Raw genomic sequence first — 12,015 nt, 5'->3', positions numbered from 1 at the left:
TCTCAACACACTCGTTGGTAATTAGATGAGTTGCACCTGATAGCTGCGGTACATATAACTTTGCATTCCCCTGCATGTGCCTGAGGTTAATTAATAGAATTATCTTTGATGCTGTAGAACAGTTAATATGGCTCATTAAGTGAGGAGTTTACAGTTCCCAGTTCCCACTTCTTCTGAAGAACTTTAACCTTCTCACAGTTTTTTATTCTTTCCTTTTCTTTTTTTTAAATCCAGACATGATCAATATAGTACATCAAGCAACATATTTATGCCCGCTGGTCGTGGTTTTTGGTAAAGGTGTGATGATGAAACTCAGAGTTGATGCAGCAGTACGAGGCCTTTCAGAGAACTACCTGAGAACAAAAAAAAGACTGCCTTTTACTTATGAATTTCACAGTTGGATTAAAGGTAGAATAGAAATGGAATCTATCATCCCTCCCCTCCTCTCTCTTTCTCCCCCCTCCTTCCTCTCTCTCTCTCTCTCTTTATGATGATGATGACGCAGTGCCCCCTAGAGCTGATTCAGAAAACTGGCCACATTGTTTTTCAGTTCCTCTACCCAAAGACAAATCATCTCATTACAGTTCATTGGCTTCATTTAGACTGTAGGTGAGGTGTAATGCTGATATGTTATACTGACAGTTAAGGAAATAAGAGGCCCTTGTCTCGCCATCATTACGACTACAGAGGTGCCCTTGAGCAAGGCCGTTATCCCACAGTTTTACTGGGAAGCCTTCAGATGTTAATGTGTGTACCAGTGTGAGTGTGAGCAGGATAAAAAGGGGGCATTCCTGAACAAAAGAGGGCATTGCTCTCAGCAAAGTAAAGTACCTTTGAAAATTAATGAAAAAGTTGAATTAAATGAACACTCCAGATGTTACATTTGTACATTTGAGAGTATTATTTAAATGCCAACATTAGGAAAAAGTGAAAGATTTCCTACTGCACATCATTTTAAAGACAGATGTTGCTTATATGCAAACATTTTTATGGCTGATTACAACTGTGTGACAGCAATAACACCTTGGACTGGATCTCGCTTCTGTTTTACCATCTCCTATTGATGTTGCTCTACCTCCATCTGCTGGTGGCATTTAGTGCTGGTGGTAAGTCTCTGGTTTTAAGATCAAGAACAGTTCAACCTACATTGTATGTGTTTACAAAATGCTAAATAATAGATATATATGTATAAAATGCAAGAATATCCTGATATGCAGCATCCTAACTATGTTTATTGTCATTGTAAGGCTGCTAAACTGTGCAAAAATCAGTTAGTCCAACAATTATAATAGAAATTGTATGACAAACCTAAATATTTTTCAGTATTTTAAATGTATTCTTTTATTTCATGACTGTTCTTGAAACAAGTCAAAATGTTTGGGGTGTAAGTTGATTTATTTCACCCCAGTGGCAGAATATTTCTTGTTTTATGAAAAAATAGATCTTGAAAGGCTCAATGCAAAGTAAATTATGTGTAAAGATTGATGTGGATGACGTGTTTTGCTGTGATGCTGAATCAATCTCACCTCAGCAGTTATATATAATTGAATCTCCATGCAGACATTTTGCCCAGGGGGTTATTTCACAATGCAGAAAGCTCACCAGGAAACTGTAAAAATGATGTGATAGTTATTTAAATCTGTAAAAAAAAAAAAAAAGAAAAAAAAGAAACTTGCATGTTAAGGATTGCAAACTGAACTTCTGTATGTTTTTTTGGTATCTGACTCTTAGTGCTTAGTGAAATTACCATTCAGATCTGTTTTTTTATGTGTACGTCCTTCAGTCCTTAGAACATTACATTTAATTCCACTGGAGATGGGCTTTACCACACTGCATGCACTGATGTATTATATTACAAATTAAATGAACTGATCAACACCCTGTTTGATGCCCTCCCTTTTTGTACAAATGCTCTGTACGTCACTTGTACAATATTGGCTCCTTGCCTGTCCAATCTTCCATCACTAATATTGTCTCCAGCAACTCTGATACTGGTTTCATCAGTAGCCATCAGACCCTCTCATTTCCTCTTCAGACGGATATGAACTCTCCTGACAGCACAGGCATCAGTAGCAACATTGTCTGACAGCCAACAAACAAGAAAGGACAGAGCATTTCATACAGATCACTAACCAAACACTTGATGTCTGAGACGATAACGCTGTTGGACGACATTTTGTGAAAACCGTGCTTGTGAACCATCCTCATTTGGCTACAAGCTATTTTGTGTTTTGGGATTGCTTGTTCTATTTGAAACTGTTATCTGCAGCGAAGCTGAGGGCTGGCCTTTTGTTAACTGATACAAGTATATTAGGACTTACGCAGCAGTTGGGGGGGGGGATCTCTTTTTAACCCTCTGAGGAACACTTCTTTAGTTGGCTATAGCTTTACAAAACACAAACAACCAGGCAAACTTTGAACAAAAATATTTTTATTGTTACATGTACCTGCCATGGTCACTGACATACAACAGTTACAATAACTGACATAGGTACTTTCCATTTCTAAGATTAAAAATATGCTATTAGAGTTTTTTCTCCATAACATTTCATTAGGCAAATACCTTAAAAGGAATTGTCAATTCATAATGATACAGTGTATAACATAAAAAATATGACAGGGTCTGCAGAAACCATTTATCTTCATAGTCACAATCAATTATATAGTGTGTGTTTTTGAAACGTGCACCCTCTGTGTTAATGTAGATTTATTAAGTGCACATACAGAATTCTTTCTTCAAGTGTTGTGCTGTTTAGGAGGGAGAAGGTGCATTATGATTTAAACCTTTATATCAGCTTCTGTTTTTCTTAAAATCTGTAAACATTAGATGCTTTAGTGGGTTATCGCCATTGGGTGGAAATTACAGATGTGCTTCTCTCTGCTGTTTTATGTGAATTGATTTCCATTTTGATCATTGGCCAAAGTGTTGTGATTAGGGTGCAAAATTAACTTGTTTGTCCTCCGACCAAATGTCTACCAACCACTCAATAGATTACCGTTGTTTCTTTGGCTGGTGAATAAAGCAAATCTACCAGCCACATGCATATTTTACCAGTATTTTGCTGGTAAATAGTGCTAATTCTATGCCTTGGTCCAATTTCCACTAACAAATAAGATGATGGTTGAAGTGTGTTTGTGTTTGTGAGAAAGACCACATTTCATCACAAAAAGGATCACAAAAAGGATGTTCCAACTAAGAGAATAAACCTGCAGGAGGTCATTTTTCCATCCTTCTGCTGTCTGCCATTGTGAGAAATTATGTTAGAAGAGCAGCACTCATTTTTCTGTTTTGTGTTTTCAACATGTGAGTTTATGCATTTCCAGTTGATTTGTCCCACAAAACCTGGACTGTCAGCGCAGTGAGTAGAGGCTGACAATCCACTAACCAGTGGTTGATGTTTAAGTGGACCTTTCCCAACCCACAGAACCCCCCACCCTCCTTCATTGTCCTCAGAGACTTTCCCCTCCGGGATCTTGAGCAGACTGGGAAAGTGCTTGCAGTAACTTTGGAAAAAAAAACTCTGATATTCAGAATTAAGTTTTTAAAGGTACATTTCCTATTTTAAAAAAATTAAGCAAAGCTGATGTCACTAAATTTGCAACATTCATTCTGGTCTTATATTGACAATAAAAGATAAAAAACAGGAATATCAGCACTGATATGGCACAGACTATAGATACACGCAATACAAAACACTAACACTACAATGTGGTTCACTAAATACTATCAGAATGACATCTATACAAGTCTTCAACTTCTTATAATAATGCCTCACAAACAGGTGCTGGCATCCACTGTCGTTTCATCGCAATATCATCACATATGCAGCGCTGACTCTGACATGGTGTGATGTGAGAATAAAATGATACAGCTACAGACCTGTTTCACAGCAACACATCTTAAAGAAACATTACATACACTGTTTTATCTCACGTTTTAGTTTGTGCTTTAAAATAGTGCTGCGGATTCATTTTACAAATGATTAGAAAAAAATACAAATATTGAAATCAATTGTTATTTAAAAGAAATATTAGTAGCGTATGAGTATAATGTAATCATTGTTATGCTAGTTAACCATTTTCTCATCCAGCCCTGACCTTATTTATACACTGTACAATGTCAGTGATTGTTTCTTCTGTTTTTACCTCATATATCTATAACTGGAGCAGAAAGTCTAACTCACAGCTTTCATATTCTATAAAACTGTAAACTATAATAAACTATGCGTAGTTTGGTTGTTAGTGTTTAAAAAATGTAAAGAAAGTTAAAAAAAAACTTTTGTCTTGCTAAGCTACTTATTTGTACACTTTAGGTGTTTAATAAACTTGTAAGTTTTAGGCCACTAGAGTATTGTATGCAGCTTCTGATTCTGTGTTTGCGTTATACAATCACATTGTATGACTCTCCATTAACTAACATGCAACATATAAACATGTTCTAGCTTTAAAAGGAGATATAATTGTCAATTAGATTTAGAATAAAAACAGTGGAAAATCTAGTCTAAATGCCATGAAAATTTGCAATATTTTGTAGTGTTCATAAAATGTGCCTTCATACAACTACTTCACAGTCCTTTAACAAGCCAAGCCATCCCTTAAAATACCACAGCTTCCTACCTGGTTAGATAAAAATTGGAAAAAAAAACAGAAAAAGAAAAAAAACATGTAAACACGAATGTTCAGACGGAAATATTGCCGCAGTCCGAATAATGCTGGACAGTCATGTTGTTCAGTCTGTCCAGCATTATTCAGCCGCCTCCCTCTCCTCAGGAACAGACATGAAGATCTTCTGACAGAACATGGTGAAGATTTCTGAGGAGACACAACTCATCACATTAGCCGTGTCTGTTTTCTTACACTAGGTTACTACAGGTCAAATGTTGTCAGACCTTGGTTTCAGTCCTTCGCATCGACTGTATCAACACACTCCAGCAGATATTCTCACATGAATTTCATAACAATGTAATGAATGCTTCTCCAGCCTTGCCTGAACAAATAGACAAATACGCTGTAAGAAAACAAAAATCTCTCCACTTACCCAGCATCTTCTTGACCACATGGGGTTTCTTCCACTTGTAGCCCAGTAGGTACGCCGGGATGCCTGTGAGAATAATGCTGCTGCCGACCAGGCACTCAAACGGAGCTGCCCAGAAGGACACAATGATCATGAAGACGCAGCCCAAAACAAAAGTCACAGGGATGAAGAGAGGAATCTGCAAAAATAAAATACAATAGATATTGCCGTTTGTTCCTGTTAGAAAAGAGGAGAGTAGATAAAATACCGCTATCTGACTAAATGCATTTTCAGAGAACTGATCTTCTGAAATGTATTCATAGTAGTTGGTATATCTGTCATATACAGGATCATGTAAAACATCACATTATGCCGTCATGACTTCATAATAATGCAACTTTGACCTGATAATGTGATAATAATGTTGGTAATAATACAGTAAGCAGTTTAAGTTATTTTCCCTATGGGGTTGTTTGTGTATATTATCACATCACAAGTTAAACCCAGTAGTGGAAAGTAACCTTTACAGTATTTCCATTTCTGCTACTTTATACTTAATATTATAACATATAATAAACAAATAAATTCAGATATTATTATACTTTAAGATAAGGCTTTATTGATTCCACGGGGAATTCATAAGTTAGCCAGCAGTCTATAAAAATGAAAATAAAAACAATAAAAAGGAGCTATTCTGGCATATGAGTACTTTTACGTCAGTAAAAGATCTGAGTACTTCTTCCACTTATATCCTTTATGAAGTAATAACCACCGGTTATTGTATAACATGATTATATAGTTGGGTGGGCATTTAGTACATTTTAATGGGTATTATTCTTGTTTGATCCACTTAAGTTGCCATTCTACTACTGTGAAATATTCTTAGAAGCAGGACTTACATTATTGACCATTACAAGTACATACAGTATTTAGTAAATTCTGTTTCTCAGCCAGCAGACCACCACAAGCTAATGAAGAGAAATGCATTGTTGCCCTGTCAGAGGCTCTGAATTTAGATCTAAGAAATAGAAACGTTGTTTCGTGAATGGTTTGCTTGTTAGAGGTTCATTTTATAAAACAAATGGGCTGAGAGCACTCGGGCTCAAAGGAAAGATGAAAGACTGACCAAAGTGATATTCCCATGAAACAAAAACAAAGAGCCACTCCCTCCTATCCTGAAAACACACTGGACTCCACTTCCAACTAATAACAAGAACAGTGATACAATGGTGCTTTCATTAAAAAAATAAATAAATAAAATAAAAAGTAGTGGATGCTCTGTGAAACCAGAAGACATGTTGATGTTTTGGGCAGACAAAGAGACTGGCTGAGATTCAGGTAGTACAAAGGTCTTGCATCACCTTGTATACCTCTAAGCAAGTCCTTGAATAAATGACTACAACACTACTTCAACAAGTACTTACCACCTGTAATACAACCTTTTAGACTTGGATACTCAACCTTAATGGGCCTTCTGAGGTCAGGCTTGGTAAAGCGCAGCCAGAGCATGCCAGCAATGGCCATACCAACACACAGCCAGGTGAAGAAGCTGAAGAGATTGATGACAGAGAAGATGTCCTGGGAGATGGTGTACATCATGGACAGCAAACACTAATACCATAGAAAAGGAATATTGTGTTAGTCTTGCATTCATAGCATATAAACACACACACATAGTACTCCTTCAATTATTTAGAAACATGTTTCAAGAGTGATTTATGTGCTATGCTAAATGCTAATGTGAGGTTAAGGTTTTTGCTGTTAGTAGCCGCAAAGTCTTACTGTGAAGATGAGGGACGGGACTGGTGTGAAGAGGTCTGTGTGGACCAGTCCCAGAGCAGCAGGGAGTTGACCCTCTCGAGCTCCAGCATAGAACAACCTAGAAGAGATAATGCTTTGTAGTGGATATTTTATGATGAAATAGTTGGCCTACATAAATTTTCAACCAGTAACAATCTCAGATTATGCAACAAGGCTCTCGTACCCTCTTATCCAATGCAGTACCTGACTGCAATCTAATCATTGCAAAGGAACATTAAACTGGTTTGAGCGGTTGTACGATTTTTGGAAAACTATTAAACATCTACCCAACAAGCATTCCCTCTGCTTAGTTTCCAATCCCAAGACATTGTATAAACTGTAAAAAAAAAAATGCAGTAAACTGTACTACAAGAGCAAAATGCAATCAATATTCCATTTTAATCATATTCATTCATATATTTTAGATATGTGAAAACACGCACCGTGCTGAGGTGAACAGGGATCCGTTGACAGCTCCAAAGCAGGACAGTCCCACAAAGACAGGAATCAACCACGCCATCACACCCAGATGGTACTCCCCAAAACTCTGCCAAACAGCAACAACGTGTACGAAAGACAGATTAAAGATGCAACTGGTGGCACTAAGCTGCAGTGTGCAAGTCGTAGCTGTGGCAACTTTACAGCAGAAGCACGAAACTCACCACGGCAACCGCCTCGGACTCGACCATGACTTGGGGAGAGATGGTGGTGAAATAGGCCAGGTTGGTCAGAACATACACCACCGTCACTATAGGCATGGATATGATGATGGACAGGGGCAAGTTCCTGTGGGGTAAGTGGTCAAAGGTCATTTGAAGAGAAAACATATACATATTTTCTAGTAATATCTGATTGTTTCCACTGTATTTATGGCATCAGTGATTGAATTTGTGTTCAATTTTATGCAATCCAATTGGCAAATGTCATTGTATAAATCATATCTGATTAGCTGCATACAGTGATCTGTCATGCTACATTATATAATATTTAAAAGCATAAACATCACGTGCTTAACTGAGCATCTCAATATTTTAGGTGTCATACAAAGGGTGGACAAAACAACTGGAAAAGCTAAATACATAATGCACTCTGAGGCAATGAAACTCACGCTTATAATTTGCTTTTGTAAATTAAAAAAATTAAATGTGTGTACTCCATGCAATCAACTGATGGTTAACAAGCTCAAAAAAACAACATTTAAGTCACCTCTCTGGATTGATCATCTCCTCCGTTACGTAATTCAGATAATTCCTGGAAGAAAATATAAAGTTCAACACTGTTTTAGTGACAAGATGAAGACTGGAATTTCTCTATATTGTATTATGAAAGCTAACAGTTGTATTTCTGGTCCTTAATTATATCAAAATAGGTCACAAATGCCTCACCAGCCTCCAAAAGCAAAGAGACCGCTGTACAGAGCCAACACAATATTGTCCACTCCCAGTTTGCTGCCTTCAAAAGACTTTTCTAGTGTCAGGTATGGCACATCACCTGCACACACAGACAGAAGAAGAAGTTAAATGAATCTTAAACCACTGAAAGACAAAACATTCCTCTGTCCACACTTTAGTCCGACTTAAGCTCTCAAATCATCATGTGGTTTCACAGACATTTATTGGATTCTCATTCAGGGCTGCTGCCACTTCTCATTTCTTGTATGAAGGCCGGTCTGTTGCTGCCTGCCCTTCGACAGGCTTGACATTTTCGAGCCAGTTGGGACTCCGTCTGAGCCGTAGCTGCTTTGATGTACTGAAACATAATCAGGTCCTGTTCAGCTGACATTTAAAAATGAGCAGAAATATCTTTTAATAAGTAAGCCTCAATCAACTCATTTATGTGCAGCAGCTCACAAAACCAGTGTATCACGAGTGAGGCCTAACTGTAAAGCAGGGTGTGTGTGTGTGTGCGTGCTTTAACTTGAATGCTTGGTTCTGTTCGACTCTCTTCTCTACCTGTCACTTTCAAATGGTAATGACTCTTTGCTTTTTCCGTGAGGCCTATTACACGCACATTATTTTCTCACTCTGTCCCTCTCTCTCCGTGCTCTGAAAGAACCACAGTGTGACAACAGCAGGCAAGCTTCGCCTTCTAGTTTCCATGGTAACACAGCGTAGAGCATAATGGTGGGCGTGGCATTATTAAAAGGAGGGGGGAGCAGCAGATGTAGCATGAAGCGATGGCCACACGGTCTTCCCGCGCTGTTTTAATTTTGAATGGCAGAGCTGATTCCACTGCTTTGCTATTTCGGTTTTTATTTCACTATATATATTTATATTTATATTCACTGTTATTGAATTGTTATTCAAGATGGAGTTGAGATTGCACATGTGAATCACATCAGCAGTGGTTGCCTCCATGTTCTAATACGATTCATTATACGTACAATGATTTCCTGCAGGCAGAGAATGATCTCTTTTCTGTAGCGATCATCATTGTTTTCCATTATTTCCCTTATATGACTATATCAATTCTATAATGTGCTGTTAGATACATACAGTGCAGATGAGTCACGTATTACGCCCAGCAGAGTTCATGTTCATACACCCACATAGACACACGTGCACATGGTTGCACACTTGCACAGACTCAATCACATGGCTGCAGACAGACAGGCCTTGTGTTCAGACTCAGCAACTGTGCTAACAAACTGAAAGGAGGGCAGTCTGCTTGGTTTGGCTCATTAGTGTTAGACAACAATTTGCTGATCATTAGAGACTAAAGAAATAAACCTTAGGTTGCCAGTAGATACAGTCAATCATTATAATGTGACAATAATGGATGAAACTATACTTTGATAAAACCTAGTAACGGTAATAGTATTTATTTCCTCATACTTTAAGCATTATTATTCAATAAACAACGAAAACAGTAAACTGCAAAGGCAGCAATTCAAAAAACTCAGCGTCTCTGTGTAAGTTAGAGTTTTACTGATCCATTAAGTAGATTTTAATTCTGTTAAAAGATTAGATTTAAATAATAACAGGATTAGATAAATCTACTATGAATGCACATCCCCCATCCACAATCAGTTTTCTTTCACACTAAAGTAATGATGAACCAGCCTGTTTTCCACATTATGTTTGGACAATAAAGTTTTACAAGAGACGTTTCTTTGCAACATCCATTGCTGTTCCTGCAAGGCCAATAAAATCCACACAGTTTTAGATTTGCTGTCTTTTAACATGTTTTATGTATTTTAAAGGCCTTTCTAGGGACAGGGTTGCTAATTAGCTGTTGCGATGAATGCATTATACACTGGATAATTGTAAAAGCAATTTTCTATGTAAAGTGTATCTCTCCCTAACAAATAAACATGAAATGAAATCAAGATGTCAGTATTGACATTGGAAGTTATATCAATTAGTGAAATAGACTGAACTGCAAAACACAGTTGGCATTCATGCAATCGATATCAAGTTGAGAAATAACATAAATCTGATGAATGTATTATTATTACTGCTTTTAGTCTCTTTGTGTATAATAGACCTGTGGCCACAGCATTTTACATAGATCTCTGAAATAGCCTGACCACGACAAACATAAAAAATAGAGCCAATCTGGGACTTTTTAGTGACTCTGTGGCTCTGTCTGTCAGCCTATGAGTAAGTGGGACTCACCTGTGGAAATCTGGATGAAGCCAAAGAGGATGATGATGATCAGGGCCAGCAGTTTGGAGGCCGTGAACAAGTCCTGGACCTTGGTGGCCGCTCTCACGCTGATACAGTTTACAAACGTCAGGGAGGCTACAGGAGGAGGGGAAGACACAAAAGAGAGAAGAATCAGGAATTAAGAGGATCATTTATTTGTAATCTGTAAAGAAAGAATAGTCTTTCCAAGGTAACCCCAGCACAACAACCCCCTTACTCACTAAGACACAGGCAGGCAATGAGCTTGGCCGCACTTTCCGGCACAGTGCAGTTTGGGTAGAGAGGTTTCAGAAGGTAGGTAGCGAACACCAGCGACACCACATACTGTGACGAAGGCCGGATGATGAGCATCTCCACCCACAGCTTCAGAAAGGCCGCCAGTTCGCCGTACACCTCCAGGATGTAAGTGTAGTCTCCCCCCGACTTGGTGATGGTTGTGCCCAGCTCGGCGTAGCATAGGGCACCCATGGTAGAGATCACTCCACAGGCAGACCAGATGATCAGGGAGAGCCCAGCCGAGCCGGTCTCTTTGACCACGCCTGTCGGAGTGACGAAAATGCCAGAGCCGATGATGGTGCCTATGATCATTCCCACGCCATTGAAGAGGGTGATGCTGCGTTTTAGGACAATCTTCTCCCCCTTGGCGGGCGAGGCCTCAGTAGGGCTTGTGGCAGTGGGAGCAGGGACCATGGGGGTCGATGGAGACGATGGCTGCTCTACAATCAGGCCATCTTGGTCTGGTTCTGCTTCAGCTGCTGGAGGGGACGGGACAGCAGATCAGGAGATTAGGCAAGAGAGTTTCGCATGTGAGGTACGGCCACTTAGTGTTCACAACAAAGAGAAAATCAGACTTTGAAGTTTTCTTTGCTGAGATATTTTAGGCACTGGTTCATTTAATAAAACATGATAACGAAACTTTTATGACTACACACGGGTTAAAACAATACGTTTCTAATGTCCGTCCAAGTGTCAGGACAGTTGGACTCCGGTATGGACTGTTCTCAAACAGGTAAAACAGGCTAATCAGGGTCATATTCAAAACCTGTTACTTAAGAATGACACCTTATCTCTCTAATTTACCTCTCCTTTTGTTAACGTGATACACACTACAACAGGTAATTGTGCTTACATGTCCAGTAAAGGGCTCGTGAGACAGACACAGGCCATTTTTATGTAACATGTCACCTCGGTTACTTGTCACTATCACACAGACACCCAAAACACTGTGACGCATCTTTACAGGCACATCAATCTGAATGTACTTTGGCATCAGGCAATGTTGCATCAGAGCGCATGGCGGAATAATGCAGCCCTGCACCATGTGGTAGCTACAGGAGTGTGAGCATGCACTGTACCTACCCTCCATCTTCTCCTGGCTTGCCGCCTTGGCAACGCTCTCCCGGCTGCTCCGTGATTTCAGCTCCGGCTCAGCCATCTTCCCTCTTAATCTGGGTCCCCTTGTCTTGTCTTTTTCCTCCTGCCCCCCTTTTCCTTCCTCTCTTTATGTCCCCTTCCTCCTCCTGCCTGGATTTCCTCTCTGTCTCTCTCTCTCTC

General features: G+C 39.1%; 1 protein-coding gene across 2 annotated transcripts; it reads right to left on the bottom strand.

Annotated features, from left to right (window-relative positions):
* Positions 1 to 2,442: 2,442 nt before the first annotated feature.
* LOC118323806 (large neutral amino acids transporter small subunit 1-like) lies at positions 2,443 to 11,981 on the bottom strand. 2 transcript variants are annotated; one of them, XM_035655834.1, is made up of 11 exons: positions 11,821 to 11,981; positions 10,683 to 11,216; positions 10,432 to 10,557; positions 8,200 to 8,305; positions 8,021 to 8,065; positions 7,477 to 7,600; positions 7,258 to 7,361; positions 6,797 to 6,893; positions 6,476 to 6,625; positions 5,039 to 5,213; positions 2,443 to 4,812 (listed from the first exon to the last, which is right to left on the bottom strand). In XM_035655834.1, the coding sequence occupies exons 1-11, from the start codon at positions 11,894 to 11,896 to the stop codon at positions 4,745 to 4,747; spliced, it is 1,605 nt and encodes a 534-aa protein (XP_035511727.1). In that variant the 5' UTR covers positions 11,897 to 11,981; the 3' UTR covers positions 2,443 to 4,744. The 2 variants fall into 2 exon arrangements, with proteins under 2 accessions (XP_035511727.1, XP_035511728.1); XM_035655835.1 differs by having other exon boundaries at positions 10,683 to 11,213.
* Positions 11,982 to 12,015: the final 34 nt, after the last annotated feature.

Source organism: Morone saxatilis, unplaced genomic scaffold (assembly GCF_004916995.1).
Source record: "Morone saxatilis isolate NCDOM2014 unplaced genomic scaffold, NCSU_SB_2.0 Contig15, whole genome shotgun sequence".
Lineage (NCBI taxonomy): Eukaryota > Metazoa > Chordata > Actinopteri > Moronidae > Morone > Morone saxatilis.
This window is presented reverse-complemented; position numbering and strand designations above follow the sequence as displayed.